Source organism: Grammomys surdaster, unplaced genomic scaffold (assembly GCF_004785775.1).
Source record: "Grammomys surdaster isolate TR1022 unplaced genomic scaffold, NIH_TR_1.0 958, whole genome shotgun sequence".
In the NCBI taxonomy this organism is placed as follows: domain Eukaryota; kingdom Metazoa; phylum Chordata; class Mammalia; order Rodentia; family Muridae; genus Grammomys; species Grammomys surdaster.
The window spans coordinates 1,163,247-1,182,145 of record NW_021605377.1 but is presented as its reverse complement, the minus strand read 5'-3'; the positions used below and the strand labels follow the sequence as shown (position 1 = coordinate 1,182,145).

The 18,899-nt window shown below is 42.5% G+C and overlaps 1 protein-coding gene and 1 pseudogene across 2 annotated transcripts in view; one reads left to right on the top strand and one right to left on the bottom strand.

The window, feature by feature from the left end:
- Slc17a8 (solute carrier family 17 member 8) overlaps positions 1–18,899 on the top strand; it is a 54,977-nt gene that overhangs the window by 13,348 nt on the left and 22,730 nt on the right. The window contains exons 2-7 of one of the 2 annotated variants that reach the window (XM_028783064.1): positions 1,025–1,134; positions 1,557–1,809; positions 8,813–8,931; positions 11,390–11,504; positions 12,219–12,306; positions 18,788–18,874. In XM_028783064.1, coding sequence (XP_028638897.1) covers positions 1,696–1,809; positions 8,813–8,931; positions 11,390–11,504; positions 12,219–12,306; positions 18,788–18,874 — 523 coding nt within the window. In that variant the 5' untranslated portion in view covers positions 1,025–1,134; positions 1,557–1,695. The remainder of the gene's footprint in view (positions 1–1,024; positions 1,135–1,556; positions 1,810–8,812; positions 8,932–11,389; positions 11,505–12,218; positions 12,307–18,787; positions 18,875–18,899) is intronic. The other variant, XM_028783063.1, reaches the window with a different exon arrangement.
- On the bottom strand, positions 7,071–7,339 carry LOC114634468 (annotated as a pseudogene).

Sequence of the window (18,899 nt, the reverse complement as noted above, 5' to 3'; positions counted from 1 at the left end):
TAGGTACTTAGTAAAAGTCTGCTGTGCTGATCTGAATCTAAGGACTGTATGTTTTCCTGTATATGTCCTTCAAACCTTATTAAAAGGAGCTGCCAAGATTGTCTTCTGTATGGATTCGTGGGGAAACAGAAAGTACTCTGTTTTATAAACTGTTTTGTTAACAATTATATTAGCTACTTATATTGATTTAATATTTATGAAAGCGGAGAATCATACTCAGAAGGATTACAGTGTCACAGGATATAAATAGCTCTTTTCTTGTGTTGCATGTGTGTGTTCATACGTGTGTGTGTGTGTGTATGTGTGGGTGGGAGTGGAGGTCAGAGGTTGATTTCGAGTGTCTACTTCAATCACTATCCACTTTAATCTTTGTTTTGTTAATTTATTATTATTGTTAGAGTATGTGTGCACATGTGCATATACATGCATGCATGTGTGTGTATGCATGTGCTTGCCACCATGTGCATGTGAGGGTTAGAGGACAACTTTCAGGAATGGGTTCTCTCCTCGTACTGTGGGACTTGGGGATTGAACTTAGGTCTTCAGGCTTGCCTGGCTAGTGCTTTTCCCTTCTGAAGCTCCTTGTCTTCCCTCCATTTTATTTTTGAGATAGAATCTTCATCAATTTGTCTAGGTCGCCTTTATTTCCTACCCTGACATTATAGTTACAGACGTGCTCTACAGTGCGTCCATTTTTATATGGGTCCTGGGATCCACACCAGGGTCCTCATCTTTGTATGACAAACACTTTACTTACCTACTCACCTCTCCACTACACAAACAACTCTCTTTTCTTGATTGATACTGCACAGTCCGCTCAATTGCTTTCACTGCTTGAGAAGAAGGTAATCAGCTACAAGGATATGCCATCACTTGAACCTATAGGAATCAGTGGAAATAACCCGCAAGTGTTTCTTTTTTTCCTTGCATATAATCTTCGCAAGCTTCAAGTGACTCTAAAAATGAAGATTTCCCATTAATAGTTGGTTGGCCTTGGCATGAGGTTGTCCCATCTCTCTTTCAGCAGGAATTCAGTATGGTGTACTGTTAAGGACACAGACTCTGAATCTGGGTTTGCATATCAAATGAGATCTCCTCCTCTATAAATGGCACGGGGGTACTGCACCTCATTAGGTTTGTACAAAATTTAAGAGACCTTTTTCCTTTTTCTATAAGGCCCCACTCTGCAGTCTAGGTTGGAATCAGACTTGCTATGGCGTTCAGGCTTATTCTTAAGACCCTCCTACCCTCACCTACCACGTGCTGGGATCAGAATTGTACACTGCTGACCCCTGCAGATTTGGATGATTTTGTGCCTATGACATTCCAACACAGCATCCAGAACATTAGTCATTTAAGCCATAATTCTCTATTTTGATGATGACGATGAGATGTTGTTGTTGTTGTTGTTGATGATAACTTTTACAGTACAAGCAGAGCCCTTCTGTAGGTTTTCCTCTTTTTGTTGCTTGACACCATTTTTATTTTTACTTTGTGTGTCTTGCCTCACCTTGAATACTGGCTTTTATTCTCTGCCCGATCCTTTCATGATGAAGAAAAATCGATGGGACCAACGAGGAGGGAGATGCCATTGAGTTGAATGAAGAAGGAAGGCCCGTGCAGACATCCACAGCACGCCTTCCTGTCTGTGACTGCAGCTGCTGTGGCATCCCCAAGCGGTATATCATCGCTGTCATGAGTGGCCTGGGATTCTGCATTTCCTTTGGGATTCGGTGCAACCTTGGAGTGGCCATTGTGGAAATGGTCAACAACAGCACTGTGTATGTGGATGGGAAACCAGAAATTCAGGTCAGTGTGTGTGTGTGTGTCTGTGTGATAGTCATGTAAAAGCTAACAGAGCAATTCATTGATTGATGTAAGAAGCACATAGAGTGACAGCCCATTCTGGGTCCAGGATATGTTGATAGTGATAGAATGCTTACTAACACTGACTGGGATCTTGGACTCCAGGAGACATATAACATAAGTGACAATTTGGTATGCCAGCTGGTATGTCTGTATGGTTGTACTAAATTCTTGGCCTCCTCTAGGAGTGGTATATCATGATTTTGGTATTGTGACTTTCCAGAGAAAATAATGGCTGAACAAGATAGAGATTTGGTGCGATAGGAAGAAAAATGTTTGGGGGAAAAAAAGGATCATTGTATGCAGAGAGCTGTAAGACAGACAGACAGACAGACAGACAGACAGACAGACAGACAGACAAAGCATGATGTATTGGGAACACAAGACTCTCACTTTTTGTGTATGTGTGTGCTATGAACCCTCTTGAGCCCTATGAACAACTTGGTGTGAACCTTTGGTCAAAGATAATGTTTGAAATTCTTAGTCTAATAGAGAAAAGGATTATACGGGGGGCAATTATATTAAAATGTAGAATATGTTTAAAAGTCAAATTTATGGTGTAGAAACCTGGGCTTCCTTCCATCAGATGGCAAAATCCAGCAAAGTGCCTTAAATTGCTATAATTTTAAGATTGAAGTATAAACAATAGCTTGAGATCATGGCAACAACTATAATGTAATTTGAATGTGTTCCTGGCTTTTTCCTCACAACTGAGTTGTGGGACTGATATTACCATGTTTTTAAACTATACTTATATTTGCAGAAATTTTAACTTTCAGCCAGCATGTAATAAAGATAAAAATACTGACTTTTCTATGGTTTATTAGGACACTCTATTGCAACTTTGCAAAACCGCCCATTGAGATGGAATTTCAGGGTAAGGGAGTGTTTGAGAAATGTGGACCAAAGCAACTCACCCCAGAGCATTCTGTTCCAAAGTTTTACCCTAGAGATTATGCAAATCAATGAATTGTTTTGCCAAGTATTTTCATGAAGCTCTTAATAAAATACTATATATTAAGTTTTAAAAAAAAACCTGACTTTCCCCATCCAAGTTCTCAGACACACAGGATCCCTCCACAGATCCCAGGATGATCAATGGGAAGAGGTTTGTAAACGTGTGATGAGCACTGGGACCCGTTTAGGTTCTGGTATTGGGCTGGCATTGTCACATGGAAGCATGAAGTTATTTAATAAACTATTTCATGGATGCTGGAAACATAAATCTAGTTCATTTTATACCTAGGCTTTATAAATTATGAGATGAATAAATAAAAATGTGTCCCCAATGGACCACCCCATAACAGTCTGGTTCATGGAACTGAACACACACTCGGAATGGACTGTGGTAGAGATTGTTGGTCTTATGGGTCTCAGGATGTCTGTGTTTGGATGCATGCTTAGATCCGAGTTTCCCATGTTAGCGTCGGGTGACATGCTTACGGGGTTTCCTAAGAAGACATGTGACATGAAGCCTGGACTGCTCCTGAGTGCTGTGTGACTCTGAGGTGGGGATGTGGGGTACTATTTCCTCAGCTGACAGCATGGTAGTCTTCTCTTCTTGGACGTCACATCTGTTAGTATCGCCTAGACCAGTCCCCTGCCAAGGACTGCACTGGGGAAATTTGATGTCAGTTCATGAAAAAGAGGTCTTTAGCTGGCATACAGGCTTTCCCCTTTCTTTCTAAGAGATTGTTCTGTCGAAGGGAAACAGCACCATGGAGACGCTTCAGTCTGCTTTTGATGCCTCAGCTGAGTCTGGCTGAGAAAGATAGCCTGTTTAGTCTGGGGGATGGTGGTGAGGGAAGGAGGCGAGACAGAGGGAGAGGGCATTCAGTGCCTTTAAAATAAAGACTCCGCAAGGCTAGCTGATTAGAACTTGCCTGCAGAGACACAAGTCAAAAGGAGACAGTGTTTGCGTTTGTTTGTTGCCTGAAAAGACAACGAGTCAACTGATTTACGGCATGTGAAAAAGCTGTTTCAAGAAAGTGAAGGATCAATGCTTGCATGTGTTCTCCAGTTCCTATGACTTTGCTTACAGGGTCTGATTAAGATCTAAAATATGCTTTATATCATTCTGTCTGGTGCCAAGGGTAGGAGTTTAGGAACTAGGTATGGTGGCTTACATCTGTAATCCTAGTACTCAGAAGACTGAGGCAGGGGAGCAGGGCTGAGCTGAGGTTGCCTTTAGCTAAATAAGAGTTCAAAGACAGACTAAGTGACATCGCAAGATCCTGCCTCAAAAAACTAACCAAAGAAGAGAGAAATAAAAGGGAAAACATAAACCTAAAATAGTACCCCCTTAATAAGAAAAAAAACCTCACCCAAACCAACCAAACAACAAATGTACATGCTCCAGCAAGCAAAACTAATTTATGGTATACTGTTCCTCTTTTGTCCACACAGAACAAGTTAGGTAGCAGCTGAGTGTGACCAACAGGGTGACAGGGCTCTGGCTGGCTGGCATTTCTGTTTCTGTGTTTTGCTTCAACTAGGAAAACATAGTTATTTTGCACTGAGATATTTTTTGGAAGCCTCATCTGAGGAACTGGCTAAGCATCACAGAAGAGACCTATGTGTCATGCCTCCTGCAAGTGATGCAAGGAATGATTTAGCTGTGTGGATAGTCATGTTTTTAGCTTAATTCCATGAGTTACTACTAGGTGACAGCTCAGTGGAAAAGCATGTACCTAATGTAGGTGAAGCCCTGCATTCGACCTTGGCACCCCTCCCCCCACACTGATAAGTTGAAGCATCTAAAGCCCTTAGAGGCTGGCATATGGTAAGCAAAAAGCAACTGAAGGCTGAGAAACTTTGCAATCCTTTCTCACCATCCACGAGTCTTGTAGGGTTTCAGCGACGGACTTTAGGATTCACCAGACCTGCTTTTAAACATCACTGCTCATTAGTTCTGAGGCCTGGCAAAGGTGTGCTTGTGTCCTGGCTGGGGATTGCTGGCTGCAAAGAATAGACGTTCAGTGAGAGCTACTCAGACTAACGAGGATTGCAGAAGACTCAAGTGGAATCTCATGAAAGAGAAGAGCAGCAGGTTGGGTGGAGAAGTTTGTGTGCATGATCCATCTGGCCAGTAGAGAACTGAGGTCCAGAATGCCCTCTACCAAGCTGAGAAAGGCATCTGTATGAGTTCTTGAGACAGGAACAGAGCCCCTATGGAAGACGCAGACTCTGCTTTATCTCAGGGGACCTGGAAAATATTTTACCAAGGTTTCCAGCTTGTTGGCATCACAGGCTCTCTCATCCGCTTCTCCCAATCTGCTCCAGCTTCCCATGTCTCCGACAGGACTGTCTTTTGTCTTTTACCATGGCTTCTTCCTGCCCCACAACTGGGTCCTGTGATCCTGTGGCTTAGCTCTCTATTCTAGTGTCCATCAGCTGTGGTAGACAGAGTGGGAGTATCCTATGGCTAGGGAAACAGAATGCTCTCAGAAGGAAGCTGAACAGGACAATACAAAAACAGTCTCATGGCCCTTATTGTAATGGAAAGGAAAGGACTTCTTGCAGGCCAAACAAGAGTATTTCTATTAAGCACCTATATAAGCTTCGTAAGATAGCATCACCAGCAACTTGGTATCTTAACTCTTGGCCTTCTCCCTTTTAAGGACACCTGTCTTTTGATTAAAGGTTCAGCTGGCTAATTCTGAATATCTCATTTTGAGACCCTTGGCTTTTTAACATTGGCAAAATACATGTTTCCTAAATAAAGGAACATTTTAAGGTCCTTGATTTGGGTGTCTTTATGGGTAGATAAAGCATTCCACCTCCAAGCTATATTTCTGGCCATTATCTTACTCTTTATTGGAGACAGGGTCTCACCAAGCTGTCTAGGCTAGCCTTGAATCTACTCTGTAACTGAGTAGGCCTTGAACTTGATCCTCCTGCTTCAGCCTTCGGAGTAACTGAGACTACAGGCCTGTGCCAGCTGGTCCAACTGAGAGTAACCATCTTGATAAACATTTATCACTGCTGTAAGTGCAGTGCCAATTTCCAAAGCTTCTTCACTAGCCAGATGAAGATATTTTACTCATTGATTAGTAATTCTCCATTTCCCTTCTCCCAGTCCCTGAAAAAATCACCATGGCTTCTTGAATTCTATTAATTTGACTATTTCAGATACTTCATGTAAGAAGGAACATACGGCATTGCTCTTGATATGGCTGTCTTATTTCCCCTGGCATCTGTGTCCTAACCCTATCCAGGCCATTGAATGTTATATAATATCTTCTTTTCATTGCAAGTACATGTCACACTGTTCAAGTTCATTTGTCAGTGGGCACCCAGGTTGCTTCCATATCTCAGATATTGTTAATGTGAGAGTAAGAATGTCCTTGAGATTCTGATATCTTTTGGATAAAGTCAAAGCATAAATGTTGAGTCTTTTTTTTTCTAACTGTAACCAGCTTTATTAAAGATACTTTTCATAAACAATCATGGTATTTCAGGCAGGACATGGGCAGACAATAAACGATATACAAGAACTTCTAAATTCCCTTCTTGTATAGACTACCGAAATCAGAAAGCCACTATAAAGCCCAATGAAACCTCCATTCAATGCTTTGAAAACGGGGAGTAGCTTAGGGTGAGGGTTGACAGTTCACATTAAGGATGTTGTTTAACAACTTTTTACAAGCCGACTCTGACTTTCAGGAAATGAACATGGCAGAATTATCAATCTGAAGATCCACAATCTTTTATAAAAGGAACCAGTGCTCTTCTGAGAACACTCAGTGATGTCACTGTAAAGTCCATATCGCCCGATAGACTGGAAAACCAATTTGGGGGGCCAGGTTCCAACAGGTCTCTGGTCTTAAGGGAATTCAATCTATGTTGATGGTACAGGGGGAAGAGCATATAAAAATGAATTTAGAGTTTACCAGACCACAAGGCAATTTGTTGTGCCTTGGTGGCCACCTATGTCAAGACCAGGACGTCCCTCCTGGAAGCCAACAGAAGCCTTTCAAAATTATCAAGGAAAGAGGTTTTCATCCTCAATCCAGCTTGGGAGATGTTTTGTTAGTGACACATGATCCTTCCCCCCACCCCCCAACAATGAAGTGTTCTGTGTGCTAACAATATAGCTTAAAAAAAAGTAAAACAAAATTCTTCATTTTTATAAAACATGATAAAAATAGTATTTCAAACTGTACAGTCACCAGAAGTACACGGTTATCAAAAATGCACACACGTCACTTGGCATCTCCGGCACCTTCCGCTTTCTGTGCCTGGTCTGTTTTGGCATCTCCATTTTCTGCAGAATTATTCGCATCCTTGCCCGTGTCGGCTTTCCCATTCTTCCCCTTGGGTACTTTCCCTTCTTTGCAGGGGCCTTTTTAGGCTTGGGCTCTGGCTTTGGAGGAGCAGGTTTAGCAGACAATCTTGCAGCTTTTCTCTGTGGCTGGTCCTTCACCTTGGCTTTGTCTCCTTTAGCATCCCCTTCAGCCTTTCTTTTGGGCATGGCGGCGGCAGGGGACGTCGGCGCTGAACGCGGGTATACAGCGGCGCACGGATTTGGTCCGTCTGGGTCGTCCTTGCTGCTTCTTCATGTTGAGTCTTTTTTTCTTAGCTAAACTCTTAGCTCTGTTTTTAAGTTTGTGAGGGAATTCTACACTGCTTTCATGAGTGATCCAGCCATTCTACGTTCCCATCAGCAGCATAAAACATTCTAGTTTCTCCACATCCTCACCAACTCTCTTCCTCCTCTTTCTATAAGTATAAACACACACACACACACACACACTCGCACACTCGCACACAAATGCACGTGAATGCACACCCACATACATGCATGCACACACATACTCACACACCAGTGGGAGGATATGTCTCATCCTGACAGATATGATAAGCTAATTCTATTTCCCCAAAGGTTATCAATCTTTCCAATTTCCCAGTGGTTATCTGTTTTGCTATTGGCCATTCGCTTGTCTTTCTTGAAGTTTCTGGTCAAGCTGTCATTTAGCGCTTATTACCCAGTGGGGTTCAGGTGATACCCAAAGTCACTTCTCAGCAGGTCTCAGTTCTTTCAAAGATGACAGAAATATCATCCACTCAGAGAGAAAAAGATGAGGATGGGATGCTGTTGCTCACAGTTAGCAGCTGGATGAAGAAGGTAGAGTGAGTTTTATCTTAGCTAAGAATTGAGACTCACCCACGCACGGCAGTGCATACCTCTAGTCCTAATATGCAGGGGGCTGAGTCTTGGGAATCAGAAGTTTGGGGCTTGCCTGGGTTTCTCAATGAGACCCTATCTCAAAACAATGACAAAAGAGGATTTGTTTGTTCCTTATTTATCCTGAGAATAAATCTAGGGCCTCATACAAACAAGGCAGTCGCTCTACCACTGACTTATAGCCTTAGCCAAATACATCTGATAAAACAATGACAACTTTGTTTTTTCTATTTTGGAGATTAAGCATAGGGCCTCCGTAGTGCAAGGTGAGTGCTTTAACTACTAGACTATGTCTGTAGCTCTTTAAAAAAGTAAAAAGAATGAAAAAAAAAGGCTTGAAAGACCTAAGACTATAGTTATCTTTAGGCTCTCACTACATTGATATCTGAACACCCCAGGAAATCACATGCTAAGTCCAGAGCTCGTTTTGTTTGCTTGTTTATCTGTTTGTTTTTGTGTTTTGTTTCTTTCACAACCTGTTTTATTTTCTTAGCACACATAGCTCTTTTGGAATAGCACATTTTACACATGTATAGTATGTGTGTGTATACTTAAATTTGTATATCTCTTCCCACTCACCAGAAGGTAAATTTGTAAGACCAGAATCCCCTTTGGTCCATGTTACCATGGCTGCAACCCAAGTATTCAAGGTGTGTCCCAGAAATTTACCAGAAAGGGAGGAGCTCATGAAGTAGTCACGTGGTGACATATGGTATCAGCTGTTCCCTAAACACAACTGCTTCTGATTCTTGTTTCCAGACAGCGCAGTTTAACTGGGATCCAGAGACGGTGGGCCTTATCCATGGATCTTTTTTCTGGGGTTATATTGTGACACAAATTCCTGGTGGCTTCATTTCAAACAAGTTTGCTGCTAACAGGTAAGAGTGAGATGGACATGACAAATCCTGCCCAGGTTATCCCAGGCCCCTGTGCCTTTCTTCAGTCTGTGCATTTGTTCTCAGGGTAGGGGTGCAGAGTAGAACATAGGAGCCACACAGGCAGATGCAATTCGGAGATATTGATCCCCCCATGGTGCTGTTTGTTTTTAAGAGTCTTTCTGGATTTGCTTTTTTTATACTACAATGTGATTTACCTTGTAGTTCATTAAGTGATGTTGTAAAAGACTAATTATTTGTAAGTTTGGGGAAGTGGTTCATGACCCCCTCACTGGCAAACTAGGGAACAAAACCATCGACTCACTTCCCTTTTGGGGGCTCAGTTTCCTCATCTGAGAAATGAAGTTGTTTGGAGCTGTCTCGTAAACATTGAGGACTTGCCTTTAGACCATGGAGTGCTTTCAATGTTCTTAAATGACTCAGCACTTGTCTGAGGAGCTAACTCTTCAGAACAGGGTGGACTGTCACTAAAAGAAGTGAGTTTTCTGTCACTACCAGTACTTGATGAGAAGAGAGTGTTCACTTGAGGGAGATGCTGTAGTCTGGATCATACTGCAGAAAAGGTGTGAGTCAAATATCCAGGTCCTTCCCAGGATATTTGTCACCAGACATTGTGTGAGTCAATTCCATACAAGAGATCAAAGTTTGCAAGGCAGTGGTTTTTTCCCAGTCTGAAATCATAACTTACATGGTTATGAAATCAGCATAGTGATTCACCGGTGAGAATTTTATCTGAAGAAGAGAGGAACAGAAGAGAATGTAATTAAAGAAATTAGAGACAATGAAACATCAAAATATATGGGCTATGAGAGTAGGTATTGGTTTCTAAAATTGGTCTCATTTACACGTGTGTCTATCAAGTATAGACTGGGCTGTAATATGAAATATATATATATATACACACACATCATATGTGTGTGTGGTGGGCACACGTGTGTATGCACACATGCAAGTGCAGGTACATGTGCGTAGGGGCCTGAGGTTGATGTTCTCCAATCACACACCATGACCTTATTTTTTTCAGACAGGGTATCTCACCAAACCTAGAGCTAACCAATTGAGCTAGCCTATGTTGCCAGCAAGTCCCAGAGATTCTCCTCATCTCCCCAGGGCTAGACTTACAGGCTCACACTGTGCTTGGCTTCTTACGTAGGTTCTGTGGGATTGAATTCAGGTCTTCATGCCCGCCTGGAAAACACTGGACAGACTGAAGCATGGCCTCCCAAGCTGAATATGAAATGTATTTTTAAGGATCAAGATCAAAATACTTGAAAGCTACCACCATAGGATCTAAATATATATAAGCATGACTGTCTTTACATATGTTCTTGTCTAGCTTGTTTCTTTTACTTCCCACAGTTACTCGCCTATGGTATTCTTTTAGGACTGATCAAGTGCTGATGGCCACTGGCTCGTCAATGGTTACTGCTTACACTCCTGCTTCTAAAAGAAAACCACTCACACAGAGATTTCCTAGTGTGTATGGAAAGTGCAGGAGTCGTTGACATATGTGAGGAGGGGCATCTGGGGATGTAGCTCAGGTGGTAGGGTACTTATCTAATAGGCATGAAGCCCTAGGGTTAGCTCTCAGCCCTGAATAAAACTGAGCATGGTAGCATCTGCCGTTAATCCCAGCATTCAGGAAGTAGAGGTAGGAGGATCTGAAATTCAAGCTCATTCTTAGCTATATGTGAGTATGTGAGTTCAAGACTAGCCTGGTGTGTGTGTATGTGTGTATGTATATATATACATATATATATATGAATATACATGGCTGACATATATATGACACACACATATATATGCACATAAATACACATATATGTATTATGTATATGTATATATATGACCCTCCCTCAAAGAAAATTACAAGAGGAGAGAAGAAAATGGTGCCTTTTAAATTCTTCCTTCTTTAAAGACTCTTGGGCTGACAAGAAGGAGGAAGTAAGTGGCCACATCAAGAAATGGAGAGTAGGACAAGTTCACAGCTTGTTCCATGGTCACAAGCTACTTATTGGATTGCTGGTATTCTCTTCTGCTCTATTGAGAGGAGAGTGGGAAGCAGGAGGCACAGTCTCAAACACACAGAAGTCACAAATAGGAAGGGTCACTGGCTGAAACAGGTTGGATGTGGGTATACCTGAAGTTGCCCTTAGCACAGTTGTCCTGCAGCCTTCTATGGCATTGTGCAGGCTGGACATCCCTAGGCTTCCATGAATGTGACCACAAATGGTCCATGGACTGGGAGATGAAAATCAAAGCAACCCAGGAGTGTAGCTGGCGACACAGCAGCTTCTAGCATACTGTCTATTTCTCTGAACTAATTTCTCTTAATTTCCATCATGATCTTTCATGAATGTTTAGGCTGTTTTCTGATGTTTAACTGAAGTATTTTAGCCAACATCATCCTGGACAGTAATACAGTGCTTTGGTCCCCTAGGGTCTTTGGAGCCGCCATCTTTTTGACATCAACCCTGAACATGTTCATCCCTTCTGCGGCCAGGGTGCATTACGGCTGTGTCATGTGTGTGAGGATTTTGCAGGGCCTGGTGGAGGTAGGAGAGACACTTGCTTTACAGTTAAGAGTGTAGTCGGGTTCAGTAGTGCAGGCCTCTCAGTTACAGAAGAGGCTGAGACGGGGGCATGGAGAGGATTGCAAGTTTCAAGATTTCCTGGGAAGCTTAGTGAGGCCCCATTGCAAAATAAAACTCAAAAGGGGCTAAGGTTATAATGGTGATAGAATACTTGTCGAGCACATGCAAAGCCCCATGTTCAGTTTCAAGTTACCCTTCATAGGAAGAAAAGAAAGAGAAATCTAGACTGTTGTTGAGAAAGAATGTGACGTAATGTAGCTGTGACAACCAAGGTTAAGACCCAGTCTTAACAAATTAGAGCCTCAGATTCTGTGCTGTCAACATGTTCAGTGACCGATGAGGGTCTGCTTCCTGGTTCAGACTGACAGTCATCTCTGTGTTCTCTCATAGGGAGTAACAGTCCTGCCAGAGTCTCTCCTGTAATAGCACTAATTTCATTCATGAGGCCTCCACTTCTGCTCCCTGTTACCCCACAATGCCCGTATTCAAACACCGTCACACTAGGGATTTGATTTCAACATAAAAATAATTGAGAGGAACATAGGCTTTGTGCTTGACAATGTATACAAATTATACTTTTATATTGTAGTTTGTGTGAAGCAACACTACTTGCATTTCAAACACAAAAAGATATTGGAGTAAGATATAATCACCCGTGTCTGATCTTTCTGCCAGGGTGTGACCTACCCAGCCTGTCATGGGATGTGGAGTAAGTGGGCACCTCCCCTGGAGAGAAGCCGTCTAGCTACGACTTCTTTTTGTGGTAAGTGTGTTAGAATCATAAGTTGTTATGGAATGTTTTTGGCTTCAAGTGACTGAGAAGTCTACCAAGAAACTTCAAAAGAACTTTTTCTTTTCATCTGACAGAATTCCTAAGGTGAGCAGTTGCTGGTGTTGGGTCTATCACTCACTGAGCTGTTCTGGGCCATACATGTATTCAGCCCCTGGGACCAACTTCCAGAAGTTGTCCTCTGACCTTCACCCCTGTTCCATGGCTTGTGTATGCCCATCACATGCACATAAAATAAATATTTTTAAGATAGAAGAGATGGGATAACCAAGCTCTGTCTCCTCCTTAATTTCACAATAAAAATACACAACATTGTATTTTTCACAAGCAAAAATGTAATGCCTTGTGTAAGGTTGTAAAGACCCTCGGCCGGCCACGGAGCTGAGCTCAGACCATTCGGCTCATGGATATGGAACTTACCTTACTACACATAACTACCACATACAAATTATCACTGACTTAATTGTGGGCAGTATATTCCATATCAAAAATGAAGTGGTGTCTATTCATCTTACTTGAATGTAGACCAGAGTCTATGACTACCCCCAGGGATGACATGACTTCAACTCTCGGGTCTCTGAACTTTCTCTTGCCAAGGTTGCCTTCCCTCAAGTCATCTGCTCTATGCATGGCTTGGGGGACTCAGTGTTCAGAAGGATTTATCTCAGTACAGACTACTGAGAGAAGCCAGAGACAGCAGTACAGACATAAAATTCATTTAAAATGCATTTTTATTTGCAAATGTTTATTGTAGACCAAGGGACCCAGGAAGGCAAACCTTAGTCCACACAAGTTACAATATGGTCAGGCAGTGAGGATTACAACTTATGTGTCTCTAACTTGTTTTCTATAGACAGACTATTGTTGCATTATTGAGAAGTTATAAAAATAGATAATGTTTTTCAAAACCAGTTCGGTCTTTAAAGGAATCATTTGCTATGAAGTAAGCTACAGTTATATTAAATGTTTAGAATACTTTTTAGTTAAATGTTTCGAGGGAGTATTCTTGTAAAATTTTTAAATTTACTTTTACTTAATAATTAATTTTTGACTCTCCTCAAAAAAGAGTTAAAAGTGTATTATTGGATAAGTGTTTTACCTGCCTGTGTCTGTGTGCCACATATATTCCAAATGCTGGAAGAGGCCAGAGGGGAGGGCATCGGATTCCCTGGAACTGGAGTTACAGAGGGTTGTCAGCAGCCCCTGATTTTTGAGTTTTAACTACTCTAGTTTTTATTTAATGTGTGTGTGTGTGTGTGTGTGTGTGTATGATGATAATGATGATGATTGTGTGTGTGTATGATGATGGTGTGTGTGTGTATGATGATGATGGTGGTGGTGGTGGTGTGTGTGTGTGTGTGCATGCCATGATGTGTATGTATGTGGAGGCCTGGGAAGACCTTGGGTGCTAATCCTCACCTTTCACCTTGTTTTGTTGCTGCATGTGACAGTCTAGCTGGTCTTCAGGCAGGCAGACCCCTCCTGTCTCTGCCTCCCATCTTGGTGTAGGAACCTGGGATTCCAGATGCTCACCGCCATTCCCAGTTTTACGAAGGTTTGGGGGATTTGAATCTAGATCCTCATGCCTGTGTAGGAAGTGTGCTGCCCACTGAGCGATCCCCCCAACCCTGCTTCCTTTCTTTGAGGCAGGGTTTCAGGTAGTCCAGTCTGGACTTGAGTTTGTGATCCTTCTGCATCCATCTGCAGAGAGCTGGGATTCCATGGTGTACCCCCAAGCCCTACATCTTGGTTTTTACTCTAAAAAGATTAAAAAAATCCCTCACTCCCCTCAATTTGGGCTCATTTTCAATAACTGAGTAAAGATTGGGTCACTGAATGCCAATAACTGTTACAGCCTAGGTGACCATTGGACTTCAGTAGTGACCATTGGACTGCAGTAGTGACCATTGGACTGCAGTAGGTGACCTTTGTGCTACAGTAGATGACCATTACACTGCAGGAGGAGACCATTGGATTATAGTAGGTGATGATTGCACTACAGTAGTGACCATTGGACTGCAGGTGGTGACCATTGGACTTCAGTAGTGACCACTGAACTGCAGGAGGTGACCATTACACTACAGTAGGTGACGCTTCTGAATTCTCACTTCACTATCTCTATGAACCAATATTTTATCAGCATGACCTCTGCATGTCAGACTTTTTATTCATAATTAAAGAATTCTCAAAGATGTTAATTTTTTCCTCTTAAAGCCTCCTTAGTATTTTCTGGAGGTAGGGAGAGAGAGAGAGAGAGAGAGAGAGAGAGAGAGAGAGAGAGAGAGAGAGAGAGAGAAAAAACGCTAGGGCATCTGTGGATGTTCTATCTATCCTTCTACCATATGGGTCCAGGGGATTGAATTCAGGTTGTTACACTTAGTGGCATTTGCCTTTACCTGCTGAGCCATATATCCAATCTACCCAGTTTTTTTTTTAAGTTATCATGTCTTTCCTAAGATAAGTTGATTTGAACTTTCTTACCAAAAGGGGAAATCCTCTTTATTAGTATGAATGTTTTTATAGTTTCTTTTAAATTATTTATTTTGTGTGTATGGATATTTTGTCTGCATGTGTGTCTACATACCACATGCATGCCAGGCACCAATGAAGGCCAGAAGATGGCACTGGATTACCTGAGACTAGAGTTACAGATGGTTGTCAGCTGCCATGTCGGTGCTGGGAATTGAACCAGGGCTCTCTGGAAAGGTAGCCAATGCACACGACCTCTGATCTCTCTCTCTCTAGCCCCATTAATTCTCTTTCTTATTTCTATATCTCCTTTAAATCATCACTAGCTCTATAAAATATTCCCTGGAAGTTTAGTGGGAGATATGACCTGTATTGTGCTTAGTTTGACAGAGTGCATGGCTGTGGTGTTTTTAGCTTCTTGTCTGTCCTCTTGATGGCCAGAGTGTGTATCTCCACCATACAAAAGTTACAATGAAGCACAGAAGATGTCAGACTGCCCCACCTGACAGTGGGTGGTATGACCCTTGGCCTTACTTTCTATGACAGACCTTTATTTTGATTTGCCAGCAAAATGAGAGTGACAAGCAGCCACTCCCCGCTCTCAGAGTGGTTTTATAGCCCTGAAAGGGATGATTTAAAAATGGCTTGACAGGAAGAAGGATACTTGGTCAAGGTTGCAGGCCTTATTAAGTTTCCCAGCTAAGGTGTGGCTTCGTTTCAAGGAACAGTTGAGAGGAAAAATGTCACTAGAAAGAAATTTAAGCTTGAGGTTAATCCAGTCTTAGTCTCAAAAGATATTGGAGTCAGGAGAGACTCTAGAAGCCGTAGGGTCATAGCCTATTGTTTTAGAGTTGAGGAAACTAGGGAGGAGAGATGAAATCGACATGGCCAGTGAGAACAGAGTCAGGAGTCTCTCCTATACATGGTCATCTTCATTTCTTCTCCGTGGCACACCACGGACTGCAAGCTTTGCCTGCCCTCAGTGGTTAGTGCATGGGTGCTGATGTCCACTCTGCTCTCTGGGGTAGTCTGAAAGCTGAGCATCCCACTTGGAAGAAGCTCAAGAGGCTGTGAGTGCAGGTAGGAGATGACGTTGGAGCTGTGGCTGAAGAGGAGGGAGAGTCTGGTAGGTAGGGGAAGCAGTGAGGTTCAGTTATAGTTTCTCCAATGAGAGAATGCTTAAAAAAAAAAAGATTTGTTGATTTTATGTATGTGAGTACACACTGTAGCTGTCTTCAGACACAGCAGAAGAGGGCATCAGATCCCTTTACAGATGGTTGCAAGCCACCATGTGGTTGCTGGGAATTGAACTCAGGACCTCTGGAAGAGCAATCAGTGCTCTTAACCATGGAGCCGTCTCTCCAGCCCAAGAATGCTTCTTCCAGTGGGGAATTGTTGGCATTTGATGGTGAAGGAGGCAGAGTTGCAAAACCACAGAGTAAGATCTTCTCTGGGGTCTTACACCCTTGTCACCATAGGCAACTCATGGTTCCCTAGCCTTGTTTTTCCTTATAAAATGGTGGCTAACAGTTGTATCTCCCTCATTAGGTTGAAAGAGACTGAATACAAATTAAAGGTTCAGAACACTTGGCCCAGTACTTAGCATACAGCATGTATAGTAATTGGTCATTCTTTTTGACTTTCTCTGTCTAATGGAAACTTTGCCTTCCACCGTGCCCTGGGACAGAAGGCCACCACACACACACACACACACACACACACACACACACACACACACACACAGAATGAGAAAGAGACAGATAGAGAAAGACAGAAAAAAAGAAGGAGGAAAGATTTCTTTGATAACACATAATCTGGAGTGCTTGCTTTATTGCTGTGAAGAATTCTGAGGTTTAAGATTTACTTATATATTCTATGTCTATGGGTGTTATGCTTATATGCATACCTCCACACCAGAAGAGGGCACAGGATTCCATTTTGTTGTGAGACACCAAGTGGGTGCTGGGAATTGAACCCAGGACCTCTTAAGTTTAAGAGCTCTTAACAGCCAGTGCTCGTTATTAACCACTGAGCCATCTTTCCAGCCAATCCTGAGGTTTAAAATAAATGCATGTCAGGGCTGGTTCTACCTCACTTGAGGGAGTACTTGCCTGGTTTGCAGAAAGACCTGGGTTCGATCCTGGTACCACCTAAGAACCTCTGGTGACACAGAGCCAAGTAGGTGGAGGTAGGAGGGTCAATAGTTCAAAGTCATATGTGATGATTTCAAGGCCATCTTAGGCTACATAATACCCAGTATCAAAATGAAACACTTTGCTATTCTGTACACAATAAAAGCACTAGCAGTTGACATTCCTGTGGCCATTTCCAGCTTACTGAGCATCCTGGAATACACATAGTAGTTTACCCTTATACTACCCAGGAGGCGGAGACTTCATTCCTATCTTATCTCTGAAGGAGTCTTTCTACTTCCTCGTATCTCACAATCACATTCCAGGGCCCAGGCTGCACCCATCTTAGAGATAAGACCAAGCTTAGGCAGGTGTGATATTTTCCTATTTCCCCTGGAGCCTCACCCACTTCCTAAAGATCTTTCCTAGTGTTGGATTTGGGGGTTGGACTTTCCTTTCATATTACTCGCTTTTCTTAAGGAACAACATTTCATTCATGACCCAGGGGGAATCTCAGAGAAGGACTTTTCTATTCAGTTAGCAATTACCGGAAATTTGCAGGGCTTTAGTTTCCCTAGCAGATGTCCAGGAGCTGTAGCAGATAGGGAAACCAGGTGACAGCCTCGAGTCCCCACTATCTTCTCCAGACTGACAGATATCCCCACACAAGTCCACAAAGTTCAGTGTTTACAAAGCAAGAAACATCAAAGGACAAAATCACTGAGGTCTAAGTTTAAAGCTCTCTGTTGGCTTTTTCTTTCTTTCTAGAATCAACAGTTCCGTTCATATGACAGAATGATTGTTGCAAAAGGGCCAAGTGGGAGAGATTAGCTCATGGGCTTAAAAAGCAGATAGACCATTTTAGTGACTTCCTGAGCATGGCAGCAAGGCAAAGGCCCAGGACAAGAGAAAAATAACCAGTTGATCATGTGATCCTTTTAATGTAAGGATCAAGGCAGGGATACTCAGAAGTCTGTTGTCACAACCAAGGAAACTAGTCTGTTATTTTTCCTGGCTTCTTAAAAGAAATCTGATAAATAGCTTAGCTTTGCCTTGGTGATGTAGAACCCTGGAAGTAGTGACTCTATTTTGATTTTTAGCTGGTCTGTTTGGGCCCAGTGTAAGAATCTTCATTGCCTAAAGTATTGGTCTCCTGTAGTTGTTATTCAATAGAAATAATCTTTAAGATGTACCCATTTCAGGAAGTGGATAGAGACAGTTGTTCTGCCAACTTGGAATCCTACTGCTTCCTGAGTGGGGTGTGTGTGTGTGTGTGTGTGTGTGTGTGTGTGTGTGAATATTCTTTTATTTTTGAAAAGACTACAAAAGCATCTAAGTAAGGTCCTGGGAGCTCTGAAAGGAGGTTCTGTGTTTCTTATATTTTTGGTTGTGAGCCTAGCCTTTAATGGCTGAGCCACCTCTCCAGCCCAGGTTCTGTGTTTTTTTGGTTGCTGTCTTTAGCATCCAACACTGTGCCTGGTTGCATTAAAATTGTTCTTTTATATTTTTCTCATTTCTGGATTCTGTTTGCTTAAGAAATTCTAAACTGTGGTGCCCAAACATATGTTGTCAAATCCCTGAATGTGTCTCTCAGTAAAGTTAAAGAGCATCCTGAAGACATCCCCCTCCTGGTTGTTCTGTTCTAAGGCGTGCTTGGGGGCTGGGGTAGATAGCTCAGTTGCAGAAACGGGGCTTTAGTCTTCTGCACACTAAAAACAGCAGTAACGTTCACTGGAAATCCCAGACTGTTGTCATGGAGACATCTGACTTGGACTTTATCACACGCACTCTGCCTGGACTAAGAAGGCTTGAATGATGATTGGCTGGTGTCCCTCAATCTTTTCTGCTTGCAGGTTCCTATGCTGGGGCAGTTGTTGCCATGCCCCTTGCAGGAGTATTGGTGCAGTACATTGGCTGGGCCTCTGTCTTTTACATTTACGGTGAGTGATTTGGTTTCATGAGTCC